Below are 27,491 nucleotides of genomic sequence, written 5' to 3' on the forward strand. Positions count from 1 at the left end.
ATTTTTTTAATCGTATGTAAATACACTAACAAATATTGTACGTATATGAAAAATTCCATTTAGGTTATGTTTCCGTATATGTAGTAAGTTTATGTTAACGGAGATTTCTGTAATTTCCCGCATACAATACACTTCCAATTATTCAAATCACCACGCTTCGTAAAAACATGAATGAAACTTGTAAATATTGTTCCGAACCACCATTTTGCTGTAGAATATTGTTTATTTCCAAATGTATACTAGGTATAGTTAATTGTGAAACAACATGTCACTAAACGATGTCTTCTTATTAATGTGTATGTCAGATACTTCATGATAAACTTGCCTTGCCGATCCATTTGGATTCAGAAACGAACAATCATTTTTTTGTATTCACCAATCGATTAAAAAGCAGAATGCGTTTTTACTGTATAAAAGCTGTATCTGTTTATTTTTTTACTATCAAAATCTACTATGGTTTATCACAATTTTCATCGATTGACAATATAACCACTGTGCAATGTCATTCGAAGGTAAACAATGACTTGTTTGTAACATGTTTCTTTCTATTTACTTTGTATTGTTTATTATTTGTGAATGTAATAAAACGATAACAAAGTCCATTACTGTAGGTCACAAAACAAAAACAATACTTGCTTGTATATAAAACAGTATTTTTAGTTTGTGCAGGAGTACATCTGCACATTTCTGCAAATAATTCTACAAGAAAGAGTCAAATACATATTTGATGAGAAAACACAATTTAAATTTAAGTGGTTATAACCACTTATATTCCAGCATACTTTGTTACATATTGTGTTATTACTATTTAAATAGGTAGGACTTAGTGTCAAATACTACCTATAATTGTCATGTACATACGTGATTCTTTCTTATGGTCCCAAATTTGTCATTATGGAGCCTGATCGTAAATAAATTTCCCGTTAGACACGGTACTAAGACAGTAGACACATTTACTGACAGCGGAGTTTTATAGAAACAAAGTATTACTTTGCGTATATGTACATACAAAATTAATTAACGGGCTCTATGAGGATTAGAAACTCTTCAATTCACTTCTAACTTTACATAGAAATATTTATTTAATTTCTATCTCAAAACATTTTTCTAGTAATACCTCGACTGAAAAGTTACATATTGTATTCTGATGTGGCATAAACAGACTTGTAATGTTTCTTTTTGTTTGTTTAATATTTTTTATTATCATAGAAATTATAAATGCGTAATTTATTTTCTCCTATGATTTTCCGAATTGTTTATTTAACCTTTAATTTATAAAAATATATTGTTCTATTGAGATGAACCTATGTTATAAAATAGTTGAAATTGATATCTTGTTGAATTTTAATTGTTAACAAAATAGAATAGATTGGATTGGAACTATACAGATAAGGAAGGTTGAGAAGATTTGCGGGTGGTTCGTTAATTTGTAAATTTAATTTTTTTAATAGGAACTAATGTATTATTAAATATTATTATATCCATGGTATAGATATCTGGTTGTACAGAACTATACATACTTAATAAATTTAAAATATCAATGACATTTTGTTTTATTAACCTCCTCACACTTTTCCGCATTGAGTTTTTTTTCCAATGTATGAAACTATTATTATTTAAATTCTCCAAAATACATAAAAGAAAAAAAATGCTGCAAAGTAATGTCATAAAAATTTGTTAAATAAATTGTGTTGTTACTGGTATGGGTCAATTTCCTAAAAGTCAACTTTCTAACAACAACTGCCGTAATATCGGATACTGAATTGTACACCAGAAAGACTTTCCAAATATATATCTAACTCATCGAATTTTCATTTTGGCATAATTCGACAAACTGATCTACTTATTAAAAAAAAGGTTTTGAGGATATATTTTTTCTACAACATTTTGAGTGTGTCCAAATACTTGTTCACAAAATCTGGATTATCTCCAATTACAGGAGTTATTTTCATATTATTTTTTGACATCTCATCAAAGATGAAGAAGAATATAGAAGTCTGGGCATTTACGGGGCTGACGACCGTCATCGGCTGGTTTAAGTGATCACTTTACACACGTGTAACATTCACCAATTCTACCCATTATTGACAACCACACTACTCAAATTCTTGGAAGTTCTATATATATGAACCAATTTAGAAACCTTGTTCTTGAATCACTAGAACTTCACTGGAGACATCTATTGGTGAGATGTAAAGAAGCTTTTTTTTAAGCAGAAACTCTTTTATTAGTATGTGAGGTCCGAATCCTGGATTATAATCACACACATGAGAAACGCCAGAAAAAAACATTTTCATTTTTATTATTTAAGCTTATAATTTGACCAGATAATTTATTTACAACATTTTGAGTGAAGTTCTAGTGATTCAAGAACAAGGTTTCTAAATTGGTTCATATATATAGAACTTCCAAGAATTTGAGTAGTGTGGTTGTCAATAATGGGTAGAATTGGTGAATGTTACACGTGTGTAAAGTGATCACTTAAACCAGCCGATGACGGTCGTCAGCCCCGTAAATGCCCAGACTTCCATATTCTTCTTCATCTTTGATGAGATGTCAAAAAATAATATTTTTTTCTATTTGAAGAACACACAATATAGCTACCCTATGGTAGAAAACTTACTATAATTTATTTTTACAACCAACATATTACGGCATTGATGTGTAATGAATCTGAGAAATTGATTCTTACATAGATTTACACATCCTAAAATAAATATTGATAAAAGGTGAATAAAGTATTTATTATGAAAAAAATAATGTGATTTAATAATAGTTGTACATAAAAAAGGTGTTGTCTATTGCGCTCTGAAAGTTGGATTGCTGAAAGTTGTTGTGGATGGTTTGTAGAGGGGGTTGTCGCCGCGGTCCCATTTAGCCATTTGCCTTTCCTTTTCGAATCTTACGAACTCTCTCTTATCATGAAGCGATGTCAGAATTTTCCATATGATCAACATTACCAAACCAGCTAGTACGGTGCTACCAACTACGCCGAGAATTACAGCTGAAAATAAAATCAGTATTAAATAAAAGTAGAAAATTATGATTTCGGACAAGGGACATTGAATTTGCACTGAAATTTGAAATAATGTGATATTTACCCCACATTTGTACTGGACATTGCTTGTTTTTAAGCGCATGAACTTTTAAAGACACATTATCATCTTCATATTTGTATTTAAAAACGATCGTGCATCCCGTATTATCAGGAAGTGAACAGACAAGTTCTAAATTGTTTTCTGAATTAATTGTAGTGTTAATGGTCTCGACTATTTCACTTTGAAAACCTGTGCATTTCATTTTGCATTCACTTTCATCGTATAGTCCCGTGCCGTGAACTTGACATTCCACACAAGGGAGTAGTTCATTGCAGCGAGTCCCGACACAGTGGGGACATTCCTCGCAATACCGGCCAGAGTAGCGGAACTCGTCTGTCATTTTACACTGACAAGCTCCGCAAACGCAACTGCCGTGACCGGAGCACACTTCCTCAGAGTTAGGAGCTATGCAAGTGGTGTTGGTCTCCCGGCATTCGCAGGCGGTTCCGCTCCAACCCGACTGGCAAGCGCATTGGCCGCAGTCGCAGCGACCTTTATCTGGTCCCGAACACAAGAGTCCTCCGTTCCTCTTGCAGGAGAAGTTATCGCATTCGCAGTATGTGCCGTATATCACTTCTTCCGGGTTAGATCTTTTGACGCAGTCACACTTTCCGCACTTGCAGAATCCGAGTCCCGAACAGATGCTGTCAGTGGTGTTGTCCGGCCGACAGTGGCTCGTGTCTCCCGACATGGTTTTAGCCTGGTCACCGGAACATTCGCAGAATCGCCCGTAGCGACCGGAATCGCACGAACAGACGCCGCACTTCAAACTTCCACTCGCATTACAATGTCTCGAGTGCGCTTCAAAATCTACGTGATCCGGTTTTTCACACGGGCACTCGCAGATGATTTCTAGCTCGATAGTCAGACTTTCGTTTAATGAACCGGGTTTGATGTTGATGACTTGGTTCCATTGCTTTCTGTCTTCGGGACAACTCACAGCTTTCACCATGGCGCCGAATAATACTTTTGGTCTGCCTCGCAAACCTCCACATTCATTTCTCTGCTTTTCCTCTGAACCTAAACATTTTGAGAAATATTGAATTTCTACAGATCCTCCAGAGTTATCCGTTATAGTTATGGAATCGACCAGTTTCTGCAAATTAAAATAACATTATTTAGGTATATAAAATAAAAATAATATATACATGTGTGCAGTTTGCGATGAACGTTTCATATATAGAAAAATGGTAAGAAAGTAGACACACAGAAGTTTACACTCACATCATATTCTGCTTTGACAAGATCGACAATATTTGAAGAATCCTTAGTGAGAGTTCCATATGCTGCACCTTGGATATTATCCTTCAACATCCTGTAGGTTTCTCCTTGGGCTTTAGTGATTGCGAATATGATGTTGATATTGTTCTCTCTCGCCTTCTTATCAAGCTGAGTAACAGAAGGGTAATCAGTCCGGAGAGCGTGTGTATAGGAGCCATTTTCATCTAAATGACATTGTTCGTCATTGGGTTCAACGATTCCCGCAAGTTTGCCATCTCCGGCGAGATGGTAACCGGCGTCAGTGGAGAAAATAAGCAGTTTACGCGCTTTGGGACGCCACCCAATCTGTTTGGTGCAGACCATCGCCTGCATCAGGGCATCGAATCCGCCTTCCGGATAATCCATATTACCGGACACGGGAGCATTTTTAACTTCAGTGGAAAATGAGTCCGTGTTTGTGGTGAGGGGCATCTGATTTTTAAATGAGTATGGAGGAGCGCATGGCTGTTTTGATGGGAGCTCACACGGTTTTTTCAATCTAGAAATAAATAATAATTACTAAGTAAATTGATTTTTAAAGTGAAAAAAAAATCTTTACTTACTCGTATATTGGTTTGTCTGATCGGTAAAACCTACTTACGCACTGCAAAATGTTTCAAGTGAATATTTAATTTTAAAAAAATAAAATATTTTGGTATCTTAACAACAAGATGAAGAAGAAAATGGGATTCTGGATACTTTTACAGGGCTCGTGGCCTGTAATAGGCTGGTTAGGTGATCACTTGACATACGTGTAACACAAAAAAATTTGGAACCCCATTAGTCACATTTCTAAAATAAATATTACATTTTACAAAAACAGAAACTAACTTCTCAGGTACCGTGCTGACATATGGCATTTCAGGTTTGTCCACGAAGCTCCCAAATCCCAGCTTGAAGTTGTTAGTGATATTGTTCATGACAATAGCGAGCTTAGAGCCGAGTGCCGAGAGTTCATCTCGATCATCCGCCATGGAGGCTGAGAGATCCATGAGGTAGTAAAGATCTACTGGATAACTTTTCGCTTGTTGGTACTCAAACGGGATCAGAATCTGTTCTCCCTGCCGTAATGCCAGCTTTATTCTTTGAGGTCTTATCTGAAATAAAAAGGGAAAAAAAATATCAACCTATCGGTGCTATATAAGATGCTATAATTTTAGCAAATGGCACCATACGTCAATCATATTTGACATTTTTAAACTAGACAGCTGCAGGGTTTACATACAAACAGGTTTAGGATGGCGCAAAATTTTGTTTATGAATAACTTTTTTACTACATAAATAAAAAAAAAAGATTTTGACCTTTACAGATTTTTTCTGAAAAGTGGAAAAGATGATATCCGTCAAGTGGCTGCCGCCAATGTTAATGTACATTTGTGCCCGTTTTATCAATTCGTTTGTATACTGCAGCCGTCTAATTTACAAATTTCAAATATGATTGACATACGACACCATTTGCAAAAAATATAGCATCTTTCGAGGGTGATCAATTTTGCGACACCTGTATGTATGTGTACACATAAACAATTAACAACAATAATAAATAATTTTGAACTTATATAAATTATCATTTGAAATATGTGTCTCCAATCACAAGAGGATTTTTGAAGAGGTACACCCTCATGTCAAAAATATGTTAAAAAACAAAATATGGCAACATACGGAACATATGAACCACGTAGGAGCTATTTACATACACATTGTTGTCGGTTGGTTTTTTAACCAATCCCGACTCTATTTATGTAGTAAACTAATTAGTACCCAATTCCAATCAGTACAATGTTTTTTGGCATCCTGCACTCTGCCAAAAGTAAGCAAATAGAACGCTTATAAGCGTCTTCCGCTCTCTACCGACATTATGTAAATGACACTTTTAAGCTTTTGCCGCATATGATGTTTTGACATAGATGATTGGAATAGAAATATGAAAATTTGGGACAGTCATAGATAAAATGGCGGATGTAACAGTGTATAAAGTGATCACCTAAACTTGCCAATGACTGGTCAATAACTCAGTAAATATTCGGACTTCTATATTCCTTCATAATTAACTTCTTTATCCATATTGAGATATTAATAAAAACTTAACACACTAAGAACGGGAAAGGTATTTCTACCCATTCGGTCGATTAATGCTTAAGGACGGGAAGGATATTTTTATCTTCTGCGCTGGCTTCATTTCAAAGTGAGAAAAGAAGGAATTATTTAATGTTTTGATATGAATATTATGTACAAATATATTAAAAGTTCTAATATATACATATGTACACAATAGTCAAATCCCGTCGCTAGCAGTCCAATAAATGTGTTAGTAAAAAGATAAAACAACATTTGAATGAAATGAAAAAGTTTGGTGGTACAATATACAAACCTGAACTGCTTCTTCAGTAGCTGATCCAGCACTAAGTTCCTTACTTTCTAACAAGTGTATGGAACTCTGGAGGTTTAGAATGTACTTTGACGGGCACCACTCCGATGGCTGCTGATCCACATTCACACACCTCACCAATGAGTCGCTGTCTTTTGTTGACGCCTCATTCTTTAATATTGAAAAGCAATATTAAAGATTTACACTTAAAGGTAAACACGGCAACCAGTGAACAAATTTGGTTACATATTGCATATTTCTAGCTCCTGATATATTTGATATAATAAGCTTGACTTGGAAGAAACATGAACTGGGAAAAAGTAATAAATGCTGTCCCAATCTGCTAATTGAAAAAGTAATGATTACTCATGCACATCTATTAGGAGGATCTTCTTCTTTTTTCAAACCCTTATCCGCACCCCAATGGTCCATAAGGCACTGCATCATATAAACACAGTGTTATCTTTATCGTTAATACTTGAAGGAAAGGTGATCAGCTCTCCGCTTCAGGTACCAGTCCAGGGAAATAATGAATAAATATTACAGTAAAAAAATCACTTATATTTATTTAATCCCCCCCCCTGGGAATCGAGCCCGGGGCCTCTACACACGGTATTCGAGGGTGCTGACCATTACACTATGGAGGCGGATTAAGAGAATACTATTCATAACACATATTTCATGGAATGAGTCGAGAAAACTTCATTTCTACAAGAATACACATGAACTATATACAGCAGGACCTCTTTAATTATAATATCGAATTCGAATGCCAAAAAATAACTCTCTGTTCGGATTAGTGGAGCATTCTGATTACATTACAGAGAATCTGTAGATTTTTTATCAAATAAAACAAATATCGCTCACTCCTTTTAAGAACGTCATAAATCAAAAAACTTGATTTTTCAGGAGAACGTTTTTAAAGTTTAAAACCATAACACAATGTATTAAATATAAATATCAAGCCACTTATTGAACTTTTTACTGTGCAACACATCTTTTTAGGTAAAACCTGAAGGTTTTTTCTCCATTTGAAAAATATTTAATATATTTGAATAAATAATTAAACAATACATTTTCTTCAAATGCAAAAACATCATTTTCTGCCCTGTAGCGGGTAAATATTAAGTAAAAAATATGCCTCTTTTGCTGGGATATAGTACATTTTCTGGGCATTCCGAAAACATGCACAACTGAAAATTTTCGATTTTTGATTTATGACGTTCTTGAAAGGAGTGAGCGATATGTGTTGTGTAATTTTGAATGTATTTTTTATTAAACTTTTTAAAGAAATCAAATATTTAAGTAGGTCGAAATTTATTTAATGACACGTAAAATCTTGGTCAGCCTATTCTAGGCATGTATTTAAGGCAGACACTGCGCTTGAATGGGGAATACTTGCTACTACTTCAGTGCAAGCATTTATCACTGTCGCCGTCACAATCTTGTGTTATTTGCCTTATTATTTCTTTGTCATTTTCGTTTTTAATAAGCGCAGGAGGGATGAGTGGGCATTTAGATTACTGAGGTGTTCAAATTAGCGGGGGTTCGGATTATAGAGGTCTTGCAGTATATCTATTTTTTTTACGGTTTAAGGCGTGGCCGCAAAATATTCAGTTTCATTAAGTATGTAATCTTTATAAATATTCATTAATGATAAAAAGTTAATATTTCATAAAAGCAGGGCTTTTTTTAAAACAAAAAAGGTCCCGGAACTCACTTCATGTCAAGCTTTTTACTAAAAAAATATATACTCAAATATCATTTAAATAATCATTACAATACCATATTGTATAATTTTGACGAATTATATAAATATAGATTGTAATTACATAAACTCAAACATTGTTTCGCCTAACTGATTTTGAAAATTAAAAAAAATATATATTCCCCCTGAAATAAGGTGCCAGAACGCCGTTCCGCCGCGTTACATGAAAATAAAAGCCCTGCATATAAGTAATGTTCATAGGAAAATGAATGGGATATTCAAACATTATTACAAAAATACCGTACACAGTTAAGTGGAGATCATTACATACCGGGAGAGAGCACCAGACACACCCTGGTGTCCTTATACAGGCAGAACATGTTTCCTTCAGGACGCAGGAAGGATTCCCAATACAAAATGATAAGATGGAGCATAAAAGGAAAATAAAATAATGCTCCCTCATCTTGCCAGAACAAAATGGCGTTTTATATCCATACACCTTTACAAGGAATGAGTCACTTGAGGTTTTATTTTAACGCATATCAAACCACAAAATGCGGTTAACTAACATTAACAATGATATCATACATTTTAAGGTAATAACTTGTACGAGTGAACAATTGATAAATATTGCAAAAAAAAGGATAATTATTTTCCTAAAAAAATTATGAATTCACTACAGGACTGTGCTGCCTGAAAAATTTGCCATTAAATGTTTTAAGTAATTTTGTGATGTATCTAAAAAAAAACAAAGATTCTCCAACATTATTATTTTGTTAACAACTTTTTTGGATGTATCCAAATTTGAAATTGTCAACTTGGGAGTAATTTTTACATTTTTGACATCTCAACATAGATGAAGACGAATATGGAAGTCTGGGTATTTACAGGGTTTATGACCTGTCACAGACTGGTTAAGTGGATTTGTGAACAAGGATTGGTTCACACCCAAAAATATTGTGAATAAAATAACTGGTGAAATTATAAGCTGCATAAAAATCATGTTTTCAGGCATCTCTCCGTACATAAAATAATCCAGTTAGGATCTTGTATACATCTAAATAAAAGGATTTTTGCTAAATAAAAGCTTTCTCAAACCAACTATAGATGGCTCCCGTGAACTAAAAAATAAAGCATTATGAGATTTATGATATATGTATGAGTCCCAAAAATTTGAGTAGTGTGGTTGTCAATCATGGGTAGAATGATGAATGTTACACGTGTGTGAAAAATTCATTTACATTAATATTGATCAATTTATAAATTTTTAAATATACCAAATTATAAAAAAATTATCACCTTCGTTTTCAAATAAAAAAAATTGTCTTTAAAAATAATATTTAAGAGAGACCATTTTTTTAAACACATGTGGAGAAGCATTGAAATTGTTATCAGCTTTAGTCACTCTTGTTTTATCAAAAGGATGTGGAAACAGGAATCTTTGTCATACATCATTTACCCAAACAAAATACACTTATGTTAAATACAGTAGTTTAATAATGGAGATAATAAAATATTTATTGGAAACGGATTTAAATATATTCATACAAATATTACAAATTTCAAATGAAAATATATGTAATTCATCTTCAGCCTTCTTCTTGGGTCTAGTATTGAACAAAGGTCCCCCACTTGAACTTCCACAGTTGTCTGTTGGACGCAACTCTCTTCCAGTGCAGGCCTGACACTTTTTTAATGTCATTGGACCATCTTGTCTGGGGTCTACTGTGAGTAGACCCCAGACAAGAAGCGTGAGCTTCTGCGTCGTGTTCTAGGCCTCCAGTCAAGTACCTTTTTTGTCCAACTATCCTCAGACATGCGTGCCACATGAGCTGCTCAGTTCCACATTGAAAATAATATAATACATATCGCTCACTCCTTTCAAGAACGTCATAAATCAAAAATTGTCAATTTTCAGTTGTGCATGTTTTCGGAATGCCCAGAAAATGTACTATGTCCCAGCAAAACAGGCATATTTTTAACTTAATATTTACCCGCTACAGGGCAGAAAGTGTTGTTTTTGCATTTTGAAGAAAAGGTATTGTTTAATTGTTTCTTTAAACATACTAAATATTTTTCAAATGGAGAAAAAACCTTCAGGTTTTATCTAAAAAGATCTGTTACTCAGTAAAAAGTTCAATAAGTGGCTTGATATTTATTTTTAAACTTTAAAAACGTTCTCCTGAAAAATCAAGTTTTTTGATTTATGACGTTCTTGAAAGGAGTGGGCGATATGTATAGGTAAAGGTACAGATACACATGCTAATTAAGCATGCTCATGAGCATGCTCTCAAGCTGTATACATTTACTTGAAATAAGCATGCTCGTTTGTATACATCAATACTTGCATGTTCATGAGCAAACCTGTTCAGTTTCGCTCAGAGCGAACCCCTCTCACCCGCGCTGCAGGTAGTATAATCAAACTGTCGATTTTGAGCATGCTTTTTTCTAGCAAAGTACATTCACACGTGCCACTATGTAGCAATTGCTTAATAATAGCATCCTTTTGTGCTAATAATGAGCATGTGTATCTAGACCAGTGGTTCTGAACCTTTTGGAAGTCAGGGAGCACTTTTGATCATAAGGAAAATTTGCGGTACACCAAAACTAAAGATCCAAAAAACATACAAAGAAAACCTTTACTGAAATTAAAACTGATTATTTTATTACAGACAAGTTAAAAATTACATAAATTAAAAAAAAAATCATAAAAACATAAATACTCCAATGAAACTTTTTGCGGTGAAAATCATTTAATGTGACACCTGAGCTTGTCGGGCTTTAATAATTTCAGCAATATTAGGTCTAATTTTTGATATAGCTACTCATCATGATCATGTTGTCATCCAAATTGCTAAGCCAAGGGCCACAAATCCTTTCAACGAACCTACCATTGATGGAGCACCATCGGTACACATAAGTAACACCCGTGATATTTTCAATTGTTTTAAGTGTGATGATATAGAATCAAAGTTTTGTGAGGTCACTTTACAAGAGAAAAAAAACTGAAGTGCAAAATTCACGTAACTCTAGATTTCTTAATAATTTAATATTGCACAGATGTAAAACAACAGCAACATTAAATCGTTATGCGTATGTGGGTAAAAAAAACTTCAATAAACTTCCGGAAAACTTAAAATCTATAAAAAAATATCAAACCTTTAAAACTAAATTTAAAAAACATGTAAGACTCACCCCAACCTAAACTCCATACCGAGGAATATTTTATTAATTTTTAATTTACCTTGTTTTTATTTACTTCAAAAATTAATATGTAATTGTAAAACGAACTCCCTCTCTAAACACAAGTATCTACTTTATTAGAGAGGTAGAAACATTCAATTTTTTTTTTTGTATATTTACCAACTATTTTGTATATTTAAATATGTATTTTGTAAAAAAAATTAAATAAAAAAAAAATAAATAAAAAAAGAGTGCTGCCATCTAGCCATTATATTTGCAACTCAAATCGTACAGTAAATGAGCCAACACAAAATTTTGGTTTTCATAATTTCGCGGTCACCAGTGCTCTGCGGAAAACCGGTTAAGAACCACTGATCGAGACCATAAAGGATTTTCGAAAGTTCATTTAAGAAGAACAAGGATATAACATTTCAGACAAGTATATATTTCACTAATAATAACAACATATTTTCATAATAACAGCTAATTTTTTATTAGTTAAGAGACTACAGTAGTACAAGCTTTTAATTCTTGAATTTTCTTTTCATTCATGTGTTTAACGAATTTCGTGCAAACATCACTTAATGGAGGTTGAGCCAAGTCCTTAGAGATGTTTTGGGAATTCCTTTGGAAATAAATAATAGCCGATAGCAGGTGCCATATTTTGAATTCAGGCCAAAGAACATCAGTGAAGTATAAACAAGTGTCGGATACCTGCAAATCAAAATACACAAAAAAATATTATGAAGAAAAGAAATTCCGAATGGTAAATCCGATAAAACCATTTCATAAGAATTTAAAAAATGTTAGAAAATAGTAGTTCCATTTCTAAAAAAAAATCTTCAATAAAATGAAACATAATGATGTGGATATGGTTACTTTTGAAATGTATGGACAGATATTGCTGAAATTCACACACACAAATACATACTCAAAGTAATTGGGCTTTCACTCTTTTTCTATATCGGAATATGTATTATTCAGTTTTATTGATTTTTCAGTCTAATATTTATTTAATATGACCCTGGACTGGTACCTGAAGCGAAAGGCTGATCACCTTTCTTTTGTGTATTTAATGAACAAGAAGTTAATATTATGAATTTTGCAATTAACATAATTAATTCTCATTTTAACTAAATAAATATTGATTGCATTAATTTATTACCTGCCAGAGCATAAAATCAGACAAGCGAACTTCTCCGGAAGTTCTTACCAGTAAGTCGGGTGCTGAAAGTTGCATGGACTTGTCCATTAATCCTTCCGTGATATCATCCGGCGTGATATGTCCTTCTTTCACCCCTTGAGCTATATTTTGTACAGCGCCTACGATTTCATCACGTGCTAAAATGAAAAGGGTAACACATACAGTTACATATTGTTTATCTTTTTTTAATATTAGTAGATTATTAATACAATATGCATGCTGACCTGTGTAAGCAAAGGCAACATTGAGTCTGGCTTTTGTATTGTCTTTGGTCACAAGCATAGCTTCAGCAATTAGAGCTTGAATATCAGCTGGCAATAGTGATAGTCTACCCACAACACGAACACATACTTCTCTTTCCATTAGCAGTTCTCTGAAAATTTTTAGTAAAATAATAAGTAAACAAGAAATTATGATAGCATACAGTCTTCACCCCGCATTTTGGCTTTAAACAAGGGGAGGAATATTTATTTGTAAACAGAACAAAGCAGCGAGTTTATTTGTACAGAGGAAAGCAGCGAATATAATGAAAAAAGGTCCTTATTTATTAGCTAATAAGGATCAATTCAAGTAAGTTAAGTATTTCAAATATACATGTATAAAAAAAATGTTGGTTAAAAAATTAGGTTATGGTTTAAGGAAAAATGGTAATTGAAATAAAAAATTAATGGTAATATAATTAACAAAACAAATTTTATACCTTAAATATAACTTTGATTTTGTAACAGTTATATTTTTTTGTTACAAAATTAATGTTAAAATATACAAATATTTTTTAAAGGAAATATTTGTATTCTTATGATATATAAATATTTAAATACAATCATATTTTCAGATAATGCTTGTCAAAATATCAGAACTTACTTTTCATCCAGTAATCTTTGAAACTTTTCTCTTGCAAGCGACATTAGAGTGTCCACTTCTTCTTCACTTCGTTTGAAATTTTCTATACTAAATGCGTAAACAGTGACTTCAGGTATACCTAAGTCTAAACACCACTGAAATAAATTGAATAAATGCATATTATTTTTATGATAATATAACAAGAGCACTTAAAGGGCACTACAAATAGGCAAACGGTGTAATTTTTTGACCAATTTGGCATTATTTTCTATACTTTATTTTCTGTTCTGTTTTTCTATACTTTTCTATATTTTTTATTCTGTCTTGCCTATACAGTAAAACTTCGATATAACCAGACTGATTGGGGGGAGGTGGTGTCCATTGAAGTGGAAAGTCCGTCATATAAAAACACATTTAAAATAAATCATTTAAAAAATATATGAACACTGTATTTATTTATAAATAAACAATACAGAACCCAAAAAAATCTATTTATTGTCTTCAGATACTAATTGTGAAGTGACGTTGCTGTTTGATATCGACGCACTTATTTTCGGTAATTCTGCTTTGAAAAAGGCATCATGTTTTGTCTACATTTTTGAAGTTTGCTGTTTTTTTATTATTATTTATAATTGACTCTCTAAAGTTACGAAAATGCATATAATATTTATTGGCCGTAATTTTATCTGTTTTATCCAATCCAGGGTCCTTCTATCGGGGTTTTACTGCACTTAATAAGATTCATCAGCAGATTTCTCAGTGTTCAATATTCTGTTGAGGAGAGAACATCTGGCCACCCTTGAATCAATTATATAGCAATAGTCTTATTTACAAAAGGTAAATAAAAATACCCACGGCTATGTAACAGTTGTTAGAAATACCATTTCTCCATTATGTAGATTAATTTTCTGTGTTTTTTTTAATAAATAAGATTAAATCAATTTATTTTAATTCGATAATAAATGTGGAATCTGATTTTTAGTTTAATCGCTGTAATCTTTGTTTTAACTTGCCAAAGCAGTTCTTAAGACTAAAAAGTTCAATAATTTCTACTGTTAAAAAATTAAATAAAATTTCACTGCATTTATAGGCAGTGTGATGTTATCTAATTTACATTAGCACAAAACATATTTGATTTACTAGGTAGCTTTGATCCATCATTTGATATATGATCAATGTGGCCAAAAATATTCTAAACAAGGGCTAATGGGCGCACGGCATAGTAAACCAAAAAAGGTGTCGTACATTCTGTTATGATCTTACGGTGGTAGGAATACGTGTAGTTCTTGGTTAAAGATTTTTTGTGAATAAATTGTAAATAGTATACATTCCCATCTTAGATAAAATATCAGTGGATAATTTTTCGTTGATTACGAACCTGTAGTGTTTCAGCTAATTTATCAAATCCTTTAGAATGGCCCTCACTCTTTCGTACTTGAGTTTTCTGCGCGAATCTTCTGTTTCCGTCCATTATGAAAGAAATGTGACGGGGAACCTTCCCGGTTTTAATTACTTTTACACATAATGACTGAACCCATGACAGTGTACTATCTCTGATCCAAGACATCTTTATAAAATTCTTTCAATTGTTGATTATTAATTTTGTTACGTTTTATAACTGTACATTACACCCTAAAAAATTATGTTGACATTTAATATTTGACACATCTGATCTGATTTGACACATTTACAACATAGTTTCTTTGGATTTAACCATAGCTTAAAAAAATAACCATAAACAAATTGAGACAAAACAAAGCTGCTGACCAAAGATTATATACCTGCTGACTGTAAGCCGAACGCAACATCAAATGAGAGTAGCGATGTCAGGAGTTCCACTAAAGAACACCAAGGGTTTGTCTGCCTCGGGAGCAAAATAACATGGGATGGTCGGTCTAAGAGCGAGGTAGACAGCCGTATACATCAGGCTAGGCTTGCATTAAATAAAAGGTCGAAAATAATAGAGTCAAATAATATATAACTAAAACTGAGAATACTCCTCATAAAGTCCTATGTATGGAGTGTCTTGATGTACGGCTGCGAGACGTGGTGCCTATCCGAAAGGGATAAGTGGATACAAGAGGGTTTTGAGATGTGGTCCAATAGAAGACTCTTAAGAATTTTCTGGAGAGACCACATCACGAATGAGAAAGTTCTTCAAGGAATCTAAGGAGGAAGGCACCTGCTCAGGACCTTGCCCGAAAGGCGTGCAAGATGGATCGGCTATGTAATACGCCAAGAAGGTCTCTTGCATGCCATAATGGAAGGCATGACCGAGGGAACAAACTCTAGGGGACGCCCACACCGAGAGTACCTGGAGGACCTGTTGGTGGACGTACGCTGCTCATCATATGCAGATTTCAAAAGAGCCACACAAGACAGGGAAGAATGGAAGAGAAAAATATAGGAAATTGCTGCAAACCAATCCCAAGATTAAAACCAGAGAAGAAGAACCATGAAGGATTCGCCGTGAAATGCTAGTAAAGAAGTCAGACTATAAACAACAACAAAAAACATTTTTTTTAATGACGATAAGAGTAACGTTTGAAAAAAACGTATGGTTGATAAAGGAAGATGTAAATGAACTTAATATTAATGATACGTGGGAAAATTTAAAAGGTAGTGTGTGTTGTATAGTGGTGCAAGGAAACAAAAAACGCTACGAATGTCCAAAACATTTCTTACAGAAAAAAATCAGTTTAAATAAAATCAATTGAAAAAATAAACCCTATCAGTGAAACCTAAACCGGCAGTACGCAATACTTCTGGTTTCAATCTTAATATGGAAGTGAACCATTAGAGTGAAGAAAGAATACTATAACAAATTTACGAGAGAAATATGGTTGGTAATGGAAGAAAAAGAAGACCGAGGAAAATTTGGCATGATGAAGTACTTCGAATACTTGAAAGTGGTCAGGTCGTCAAGAATCAGAATGAGGAGATGCATGAATGTGGAAAAAGTGAAAAATTGTTTGCAAAGACAGATTGGTATGCATCCTATTCTCTCCGCCTACCCCTGCGGAGAAGCGGCGTGATAGTTAGGTAGCAAAGATTATATTGTTAGGTAGTTTGATAAAACTCTTCCTTTTGATTGAGAACTTTGGTACTTACTTATATATCTAAACTGTGTTTACTTTACAAAATTTTCTTTGACTTTTCCTTTCCCACTTTTTCTATGAATAATTATGACAGCTGGTGGCAGTTTTAACGGATTTTGCTAGTTTTACGTTTTTGTTGATCGATATGGATATTACTTTATTGTTTTAGCTGTCTGAAAGAAAAATGATGGACACAGTCGAGACTCAGTTCGATTTAAAAGAAATCAAACTCGAATTGCGAGTCGCAATCCGGGAATGCTCGCAGCGCGGGTTAATTCAAACTGTCAAATGGCTATCCGAGTTAAATTTTTCTCTCAAGTTGCCTGCAGAAGAATCTAGTGAAAAAAATACAGAGACGGATAATGAAATCAACGACGATGTGTATATATTGTCTAAAAGTCTTTTCGACTGTCAGGAGTATGACAGAGCGGCTTTTTTCTCGGAAAAGAGCGTCAGACCTAAAACCCGTTTTATATACTTATATTCTCGCTTTATGTCTAGCGAAAAGAAAAGATTAGATAATATGACAGAGGTTGGATGCACTCCCGACGCTAGTAAGAGTAGATCGCTCAGAGAATTGATGAATGTGTTAAAAATTGACCACGCTGCGAAGACGTTGGATGGATACGGATTGTATCTGTACGGTGCGGTGTTAAAGAAGCTGAATCTTCACGCTCAAGCGATCCAAGTGCTGGAAGAGGCGGTCAACCTTGTGCCTTGGCTGTGGGCTGCGTGGTTGGAGCTGTCGTCCCTGTTACAAGATCGGGAGACCCTGGAAGGCCTTCATCTTCCACGACACTGGGCTCTACACTTCTTTCTCGGTCATACATATCTGGAGCAAAAGTTGTTAGATGAAGCTATCGAAATATACGAATCACTCAAGAGCAATGGTTTTGAAAACTTCACTTATCTGAATGCCAGTATCGGTATAGCTTATCACGATATTAGGGGTATGTTGTTTGTTATTTATTTATATTTCTTCTTCGAACCCTCATCTGCACCCGATAGTTTTCTTTCTTTCTTTTGAATTACCCAATGTCCAAGTGACTCTGAAATCTAGCTACGGCTTATGCAACACAGTTTATCATGTCCCTGCTCAGGCTTCAACTTTATAAGTTTCATAGCCTATGCCTACTTGTGAGTGGATTTACTCTTTATGTTAAAATTTACTATAATTTCATGTAATTCATGAGTGAAAATTCTAGGCAAAAAACACTCGCACCCGATGGTGCATAGGGCACTGCATTATATAAACGTCGTGTTATTTTGATCGTTAACATATGAAAGAAAGGTGATAAGCCCTCGGCTTTAAGTACCAGTCCAGGGTATTATTGAAAAAATATTAGAGTGGAAAAATCACTCTCAAAAATCAAAAATCACAGTAGCCGAGCGTGCTGACCATTACACTATTTATGTGTATATTTTTATATTTACTTATACAGTAAGTCCTCTACTTACATGATTAATTAGTTCCAAAGGTTTTCGTGTAAGTTGCAAAATTGAGTAAGTCGAAAAAAAACATTTGTTTTTTAAAATTTATATATGTGTCGCCTACTTTCAAAATCCGCCAGATTCAATATTATAAGATTTTAAAATAAATACTTTATCGGAATGCTAATTGTGGGTTTTATTATTTAAAATATTTATATGCTTGAAAACCCTAGTTAAAAAATACTTAAAAACAGCGTTGTATTTCAAATTCCGCTATATTCATGTAACTTGCCTTCTGACCCATATCGGCCAATCAGAGAGGCGATAGGTCAAAAATTAAGATTATGTTTTTATTGATTTGTTTCTCGTGTTTTTTTTTTAAATACTGAAAAAAAAAATTAAAAATGGGAAAATTCTCTTTTTCATAATATTTTATCTAAAGATAGACAAATCTTTTAAACGTAAATGTTACCTGGAGAATTTTGCATTTTTGTAAAATCGACTTACATGGATCTGGCGGATTTTGAATGTAGGCGACACATATGGTATGTAATAATATACGCTAGTTTTATTTGATATAAGTACATATCGCTTACTCCTTTCAAGAACGTCATAAATCAAAAATCGTCAATTTTCAGTTGAGCATGTTTTTGGAATGTCCAGAAAATGTACTATATCCCAGCAAAAGAGGCATACTTTAACTTAATATTTACCCACTACAGGTCAGAAAGTGTTGTTTTTGCATTTTGAAGAAAAGGTATTGTTTAATGATTTTTTTTTAATGTACTAAATATTTTTCAAATGGGGAACAAACCTTCAGGTTTAACCTAAAAAGATCTGTTGCATAGTAAAAAGTTCAATAAGTGGCTTGATATTTATTTTTAATACATTGTACAGTATCTACTCAATGAATTAGAGCCACGCAGAATTTCGCGCAATTTCTCAATTCAAACAGGAATAACTCAGAGAAAACCTTGAATAAAACAACATTGAATTTTATTTACACATGAACACTTTATTACGCTTAAATTATGCATATATTTTCATATAAATAAAGTTAGTATTTAGTATTTCCACCTTTGGCAGAAATAACTGCCTCAATTCTTTTTGGCATACTTAAAATGCACTGTTTTATCATATTTTTTATTTCTTCGTCTTCTGACCAAATTTTTTGAATATTTTTTTTTAGACAGTCTACTGTCGGATTTGGAAATGAGTATACCTTATTTTTTAACATGCTCCATACGTTTTCTATAGGATTAAGGTCCGGAGAATTTCCAGGCCAGAGGAGCAAAGGCAGATTTTTGTTAGACAAAAATTTTATTATTGATTTAGCCCGGTGGCAAGGTGCCCCATCCTGCATGAAGGTGTATGAACCTTCTGTTGGGTCGAGTATATGGTAGAAGGGCAATAAAATTCGTTCGAGGACCTGCTTATAGGAATTTTGGTTCATTGTTCCTTCCACGAAAAACAACGGCCCAGGTAAATTGTTAATAATACATGACCATATCATTGTTGCAGGGGGGTGTTTGATAACTTTTACCACACAGGCCTCATTGTAACGTTCCATTGGTGTTCTCCTGACGAATCGACGGCTCTCTGTCACGGCTTCTAACCGGCACTCATCACTAAAGATGACCTGAAAAATAATGAAAATTTAAGTTTAATTCAAATATATAAGTTTATTTACTAAAATAATATTTTGAAAATTCAATTTAAATACATACCTTTTTCCAATCATCTACCGAGTAATTTCGATGTAGCCTGGCCCATTTTAATCGATCCGCTTTCATTCGTGGTGTCAATTTTGGTACTTTTACAGGGCGCCTGCATTTCAGATTTACTTCGTAAAGACGTCGCCTCAGTGTTGATACCGATATATTTATACCCTCTTCTTCCAATTTTATTTTTAATGTTTTTGCTGATGCACTACGGTTTTCTAAGGCACTTTGAACGATTTTTCGATCAGTCCTCGGTGTTGTTTTTCTAATCCTACGACAGTTCTTTCGCCGATTGCTGGTGGCGGGTGACTGATTTTTTATTGATTTTGAAATTCTGTCCACTGTTTGACGAGAAACGTTTTCTTTTTTTGAAATTTCTCTATTAGATAGTATTCCTAATTTCAGTAGCACTATAACACTAGACTTTTTTTCCTCAGAAATGTCTTTACTTTTTCCCATTTTGTCCTTTTCAAAAAAAACACGTGTGTTTACAAAAAAAAATTATACTTTATGAACTAAAATTAAAAATTAAGTTTTTTTCACAAGACACGATAACTATATAACCTTTCTGAACAAAACAACAACCAGAACTCAAGAAACTTCACTAATAAATGAGATAGGACTATTTTTTGAACTTTCAACTATCTGTCTACCTGTGATAATTAGGGACCTTTCTCAGAAAAAGGGTTTGAAATTTTGTAAAGGCTTAAATAATCCAGGTATATTTTACATATTATTGAAGGTAATATACATGATATTAGATGTCAATAGAAAACTTAAAGTATTTATGTAAAATAAATATAATAATCCAAAAGATTTCAGAGTATTCAAAAAAATAATGGGTGGCCCTAATTCATTGAGTAGATACTGTATTATGTTTTTAAACTTTAAAACCGTTCTCCTGAAAAATCAAGTTTTTTGATTTATGACAATCTTGAAAAGAGTGAGCGATATGTGAAAACATATTAAATCTACATGCATATATTTAATGAAACCTTTTTATCTGTTTTTTTTTCAGATGTTGATAATGCAATTGCCACTTTCAAAAATATACAATTTATGGATCCTTATAGATTAGACAATATAGATGTATATTCTCACTTATTATATGTTAAGGAAATGAAGACTGAATTAGCAAATCTAGCGCATAAAGCTGTCGAGATAGATAAATACAGAGTTGAAACGTGTTGTGTCATAGGTAATTATTGATTTATTTTTATTTTTTCATACACATGTTTAATAATGAATAATCTGACAATAGTTACTCTCTCACAAATACAACAAAGTGATGGAAAGAAGGATGCTAGCCTGTTAACCGGGCGGTCCGCTGTCCAATTACGCAACATGTAACGGGTGCGAATACTGATTCACTCCGTGTCTTAAATTCATGTCGAGACATGTATGGATAACTAATACCTTTGTTGTTGGAAAAATATACGTCCCGCCCGTTCCAGGGCGCAACATATATTTCAAGGAGGTATTCATGTGTCCTACCCGTACCCGATATTGTTTACATTTGACGTATTTATGCATCCCGCCCGGTTAACAGGCTAAACATATCTCTTAGGGACTGAAAAACGAATGTTTGGATATGGGAAAAGACCAAGGTAACAGATGTGTCTCAAAGAATCACAGAACAAAAGTGGAACTAGGCAGGTTATGTGGCACGTATTTCTGAAGATAGATGGACAAAAAAAGTGCTTGCCTAAAACAGGACGCAGAAGCGAGGGTAGGCCCCAGGCCAGAAGGTCCGATTATATTCAAAAAGTGGCGGGCCAGCACTGGAAGAGAGTCGCGTCCAACAGACAACTGTGGAAGTCCAAGAGGGAGGCCTCTGTTCAATACTGGACACAAGAAGATGGCTGAAGTAGTAACTCCCCCACTCTATGTGCAAAGCCATGTGGAGTGGATATGTACACATGCTGTGGAGTTTACATCCTTATATCTTGGGTGTTCCATATAGTTTTTTGTTAAAAACAACTAAAACCCAAGTTCTAAAAAAAATTCTAGTGACATTTCACAAATTGAAACAAACAATTGAAAACAATTGAAGCTTAAACTTTATGATTTTCCATTTTATAATTAATATTAGTGCGGGCGGAGAGTTGTCATTTTCTATGGTGTGATATGGTTTGTTTATTATGCTAGAAAAAGCAAAATCATCAATGTTCTACAGTAATCATTTTTTACGGACAGTTTTTGATACTGTTAATTATTTTTTTCAGGTAATTATTACAGTCTGAGAAGTGAACACCAAAAAGCTGTTATATATTTTCAAAGAGCCTTAAAATTGAAACCTAACTATTTATCTGCTTGGATTCTCATGGGTCATGAATTTGTTGAACTGCAAAATACAAATGCTGCCATCCAATCATACAGACAAGCAATAGGTCGGTATATTTTTAACATAAAAACTTATGCGTAAATCGACAGAACACTTATGGTAAATTAAATCATTACCTTTGTTGTTCTATGGATACCATCTGCCCATCAGCCCCTATTTAAATGTTTCCTTTCATCCGCACCTACTACCTTCTTGAAATATATGGCCTGTCCACATTTCCTCGGATAACTTTACTTACTATGTTGTAGTATATTAGTAACTTGTGTATAAAAGTGGCTTCACCACATGCTTTGTGTTTCCTGGAGGGTAGGGCTATAATGAAGAAGTTCTCAGAAGAACTGGCTCAGACAAAAAAACTCTCATCGAATATCAAGGTTTGTAAAATCTCATATCTAGGTCATGTATTTCGTGGAGAGAAATACCACCTTCCACATTTAATTATGATCGGAAAGATAGTGGAACCCCAAGGAGCTGGCGGAGCATTTAGCAGAGTGATCTATTGAAAAAAAGTGCTTTGAAAATCAAAGTATATTATGCCATTATGTATGAAAAATAACAGCGTTCGTGTGAGCGCCACAACTGCAATAGCTAGTACAATGTTGTCTTTTAATTGCTCAATTGTTGTTGGATTTTTAGCATACACTTGTGACTTAACATAACTCCAAAGAAAGAAATCACAAGATCTGCGCAGATAATTGACTGGACCATTTCGATAATGAGTCGATTAACTCAATAATGTTGTCCATGAATTCTTGCTTAAATTTGTCACAGTACTCGCAAATGAGCACTGATTTTGATAAAACAATTTATTAATTTCTGAATGTTGTTCAAGCGTGCATCTTTCCATGATTAAATGGCATAACCTACCGAACGCAAATGACATAAGAAACTTAAAAAAATAATAAACAGCGTTGCCATATTAAACCTCTTTATATTATTTTGTTTTATAAATTGGCATTTAATTTGGGTTTTCAGAGGTCAATCGTCACGATTTCCGGGCCTGGAACGGGTTGGGCCAGACTTACGAGATACTGGGGTTGAATAGCTACTGCATATACTACTACGCAAGAGCCGCACAGCAATGTCCCGGTGACTCCAGAATGCTCGTGGCGCTCGGAGAGGCATTTGAGAAACTTGAGAAGATCACAAATGCCATGAAGTGTTACAGCCGAGCTCACAGTGTTGGTGATATCGAAGGGATGGCTCTTCTTAAATTAGCCAAGTAAGAAAGAATAATTTTAGTAATTACCTTTATTTAACATTTTTGACATCTCCACATAGATGAAGAAGAATATGGAAGTTTTAGCATTTACAGGGCTTACAACCTGCATAGGCTTGGTTTAATGATCACTTTACACATATGCAATATTCACCAATTCTACCCATGATTGACAACCACACTACTCAAATTTTTGGAACTCCTAGATAAATAGAATAATCTCGTGACACATTATGTGTGAGTTCAGAATAGTCATCTTTGTTGGAATGAGGAAAGCTTTTATTAAGTAGAGACTCTTTTTATTTGTATGCGAGGTCCAAATCCTGGATTATATTCACATACATTGAAACCTGCCTGAAAACATGATTTAAAATTTTTTATGTAGCTTATAATTTGACCAGTAATTTTTTTTAAGCCCTGTAAATGCCGAAACTTCTTTATTCTTCTTCATCTATTTTGAGATATCAAAAAAATGTAAAAAAATAACTCCTAAGTAAAGATAATACAGATTCAAGCTAGGACACAAAATGCAAAACCCTCTTCTAGTGGAACGGAAGGTCTGCTGATGACAGTCAACATTCCACATTCTCCTGAGGAGTTTTACGTGGTTTCCTCCCAGCAATGAGCAAATGCTGAGAAGTTCCCGATTGGCCCACACTAGAATCATACCTCCTGTTCCCAACACAGATTCAAATAAAAACTTTTTTTTTTTTTTGACATCTTATCAAAGATGAAGAAGAATATGGAAGTCTGGGCATTTACGGGGCTTACGACCGTCATAGGCTGGTTTAAGTGATCACTTTACACACGTGTAACATTCACCAATTCTACCCATTATTGACAACCACACTACTCAAATTCTTGGAAGTTCCATATATATGAATCAATTTAGAAACTTTGTTCTTGAATCACTAGAGACATCTATTGGTGAGATGTAAAGAAATGCCCAGACTTCCATATTCTTCTTCATCTTTGATGAGATGTCAAAAAATAATATGAAAATAACTCCTGTAATTGGAGATAATCCAGATTTTGTGAACAAGTATTTGGACACACTCAAAATGTTGTAAAAACATATTTATTTAGTTAGAAGAAACAAAAATCCACTTAATGATCTATAAACCTTGTATGTACATAATAAGTAAGGTAAATTATAAATGCAATTCCCATCTAAGAAAAAGAAAAAAAAAGATAATATGGATTTGTGAACAAGTATTTGGAACTGAAAATCTTTTTAGATTGTATGACAAACTGACGATGCCGGACAGTGCGGCGGCTGCCTATAGCGCCGCTTGTCAGAGCGGCGAAGGAGACGCGGAGAGAGGTCTGCAGGAAGCCCATAGATACCTGGCACACTACTATCTTAACAAGAACCACCTTGACCACGCTGCGCAGTACGCCTACAAATGCTTAGACCACGAGGAGGTACGCACATATTTTACGTAACATATTAACTGTGGCGTACGCGCAAGATGCTTACATCTAACATTTCCCTTGGTTCAAAATACACGCTAGGCGCATAGCTGATGACAATGAGTCAAATGGCTTAAAAGTATCATTGCATAGTTGAGAGCATACCCTTACAGTCTTGCTACAATATTTTATGCCAGTGTGCGGTCAATAAAAAATATATTAATCATTAAATTTCATGTATGAAGGTGTAACGAGTCTATACTCATAAGAAACTAATAAAAGAACATAATAAACTCACTCAAAAGTTCCCTAGTAAACTGTTAAGAAGAAAAAAACTAGTTCATACTGATGTACTAGTTTTTTTCTTCATATTATTCCATATTTTTAATATTGTTTTAGTATAACTCAGCCTTACATTTCTATTTTCATTTGTAATTCTGTCATATATCAATTTTCCATATACATATGTATGTTTGAGGGATTGCATTTCCATGATGTTCACTCTGCTTTTATCCTTTGTTTGACAATTCCATGTTTCGCTTATATACATCAGTGTTAGCACTAGCCCTCCATTGTAAACTGCCAGTTTGTCTTTGGCTTCATCAAAATAAATCAAGTTTTTAAATGTCACAATTGAAATACCCTTGGATATTTATTTGTATACGATTATCAGGAATTTTTATAAATGTCATTTTATAGTAAATGCAAACTTCAAAATAATTTATCTGATTTTTTTTTTCAATATTTGTAGACCAAAGAGGAAGGAAAAACGCTGTTACGGACAATATCTGAAAGGAGAACGCAGTTAGCTGATAAACCTACCCAACCAGAAGGTGTACAAAATGAAAGTATAGAATTATCAGAATCTATAAATACGCCAAAACCATCATGCGCCGTGGCACTAAGTTATACGCCGAGTCCCGCACAGTCAGCTGAGATCTCTAGATATAAAATGTAAGCACATTTATAATGCCGTATATTGTACGCACATATGACACCTCAGTTTTACATATTTAGAATTATTCATTTAACAGCTGCTCATGTCAAAATCAGCGTAAAGGCCGGCCGAGAATATAACAAACTTTGTTGTGATTATTTTATCTGAAAATGATGAAGGAATTTCCTTGTATATTTTTCACCATACGTGCATGTATGTACACTTTACTATTAAACTACCAATTAGTAATTCAGTCTATTAAACTATCCAATTGTGTCGGTTTGTGCTCCCGTGGTTAGTGTTGCGGACTCTTAAGTCATAGTTTCTCAGTTCGAACCCACTCAACCACAATTTGATACCTATTTCTAATAAAGAGCCGCTTCAATTTCAATTCAAACCATTATCCGCACCCCAATGGTGCATAGGGCACTGCATTATATAAACACAGTGTTATCTTGATCGTTAACACACGAAGGAAAGGTGATCAGCCCTCCGCTTCAGGTACCAGTCCAGGGTAATTTTGAATAAATATTTGAGTGAAAAAATCACTTATATTTATTTGACCCCCCCCCCCTCAGGCATCGAACCCGGGACCTCCAGAACGGTAGCCGAGCGTGCTGACCATTACACTTTGTAGTCGGACTTAGCCGCTTAGGCTCACAGAAATAGTATGAAATTGAAACATTTGTGGAAATAATAAAAACACAAATATTTATTTTTTAAAATAAATTAATAAATAAATAAATTTGAAGAATCTGAACTCCTCTCAACGCTTGGTTACCGCTATGTTTTTATTTTATTTTTTATTTCGAGTAGGTTGACTATTGGAGTGCCATATGATGTTTAAAAAAAGAATTGAGTGTTGTCGGTAAAAATAATCACAAATTATATTTCTACATAAATTTTTAGTACATGAAAATTTATTCAGGAGATGGATGTAATAATTTGTATGACATATCAAGCTGCTAAAATGGTTGAAGATAGTTTAAGGTTATATATCTGTCAATCAGCAATACTATTTTGTCGAATAGAGTTGTAAACTTGTGGTAATTTCGTAGACTTCTGATCCTGAGATTCATGGTTCGACACCCTATTCTGCCACAATTTGGTTTCTGTTTTCATAAATTATCAAAGCTAGCTATTTTCTTTTTATGCCTTGGTATTTTCTCAACTAGTTTTCTTTCATGGTTATGATTTTTTTCGGTATAGTTGTGAAAAAATGGGAACAAGATACGCGACAATGTTGATAGAAGTTAACATTTAGTAGTTTAGTTTTGCAAGTAACATAAATTATTGCAGCCAAAATCTGTACGATGGCAACATTTTATATATCTTTGGCTGGTCTTTGTGATATGTATATTATAAAACCCTAATATGAAGCTTTCAGCGAATGAGATAAAACAAATAAATATATCGAGGAAAGAATGATGCATTTCAGAAACAAGATATTTTTTGCTTTTAACACATTTTTGTCGGGCGGTTTTTTCATCGACCCCGACCCCAATTATACTCAGACAGTCTGCTGCCCGACCCTCAGTATACTAATCACAGATAACCGCAAACCCAATTCCGATCTGTACAATGTTTTTTGGCGTTTCTCGCGCTCTACCAAAAGTAAGCAAATAGCGCTTTTAAGCATCTTTCGCCCTCTACTAACGGTATGT

The 27,491-nt window shown here is 33.9% G+C and overlaps 3 protein-coding genes across 3 annotated transcripts; 1 reads left to right on the top strand and 2 right to left on the bottom strand.

Moving 5' to 3' along the window:
- Positions 1-2,723: 2,723 nt before the first annotated feature.
- On the bottom strand, positions 2,724-9,144 carry LOC148306475 (integrin beta-PS-like). The gene is made up of 6 exons (XM_088264961.1): positions 8,766-9,144; positions 6,730-6,897; positions 5,190-5,455; positions 4,323-4,857; positions 3,102-4,194; positions 2,724-3,004 (listed from the first exon to the last, which is right to left on the bottom strand). The coding sequence occupies exons 1-6, from the start codon at positions 8,895-8,897 to the stop codon at positions 2,799-2,801; spliced, it is 2,400 nt and encodes a 799-aa protein (XP_088121087.1). The 5' UTR covers positions 8,898-9,144; the 3' UTR covers positions 2,724-2,798.
- Positions 9,145-12,041: 2,897 nt separating this feature from the next.
- Positions 12,042-15,360, bottom strand: Dhdds (Dehydrodolichyl diphosphate synthase subunit). Its single transcript, XM_088264965.1, has 5 exons — positions 15,043-15,360; positions 13,686-13,819; positions 13,046-13,194; positions 12,783-12,958; positions 12,042-12,331 (listed from the first exon to the last, which is right to left on the bottom strand). The coding sequence occupies exons 1-5, from the start codon at positions 15,229-15,231 to the stop codon at positions 12,116-12,118; spliced, it is 864 nt and encodes a 287-aa protein (XP_088121091.1). The 5' UTR covers positions 15,232-15,360; the 3' UTR covers positions 12,042-12,115.
- A 1,502-nt stretch (positions 15,361-16,862) lies between these two features.
- On the top strand, positions 16,863-26,372 carry Cdc23 (cell division cycle protein 23). The gene is made up of 6 exons (XM_088264933.1): positions 16,863-17,712; positions 20,933-21,112; positions 22,140-22,304; positions 23,234-23,480; positions 24,716-24,902; positions 25,642-26,372. The coding sequence occupies exons 1-6, from the start codon at positions 16,947-16,949 to the stop codon at positions 25,846-25,848; spliced, it is 1,752 nt and encodes a 583-aa protein (XP_088121059.1). The 5' UTR covers positions 16,863-16,946; the 3' UTR covers positions 25,849-26,372.
- Positions 26,373-27,491: the final 1,119 nt, after the last annotated feature.

The sequence above is a fragment of the Brachycentrus maculatus genome, unplaced genomic scaffold, assembly GCF_059751285.1.
Source record: "Brachycentrus maculatus isolate JH-2025_06_01 unplaced genomic scaffold, ASM5975128v1 h1tg000240l, whole genome shotgun sequence".
Lineage (NCBI taxonomy): Eukaryota > Metazoa > Arthropoda > Insecta > Trichoptera > Brachycentridae > Brachycentrus > Brachycentrus maculatus.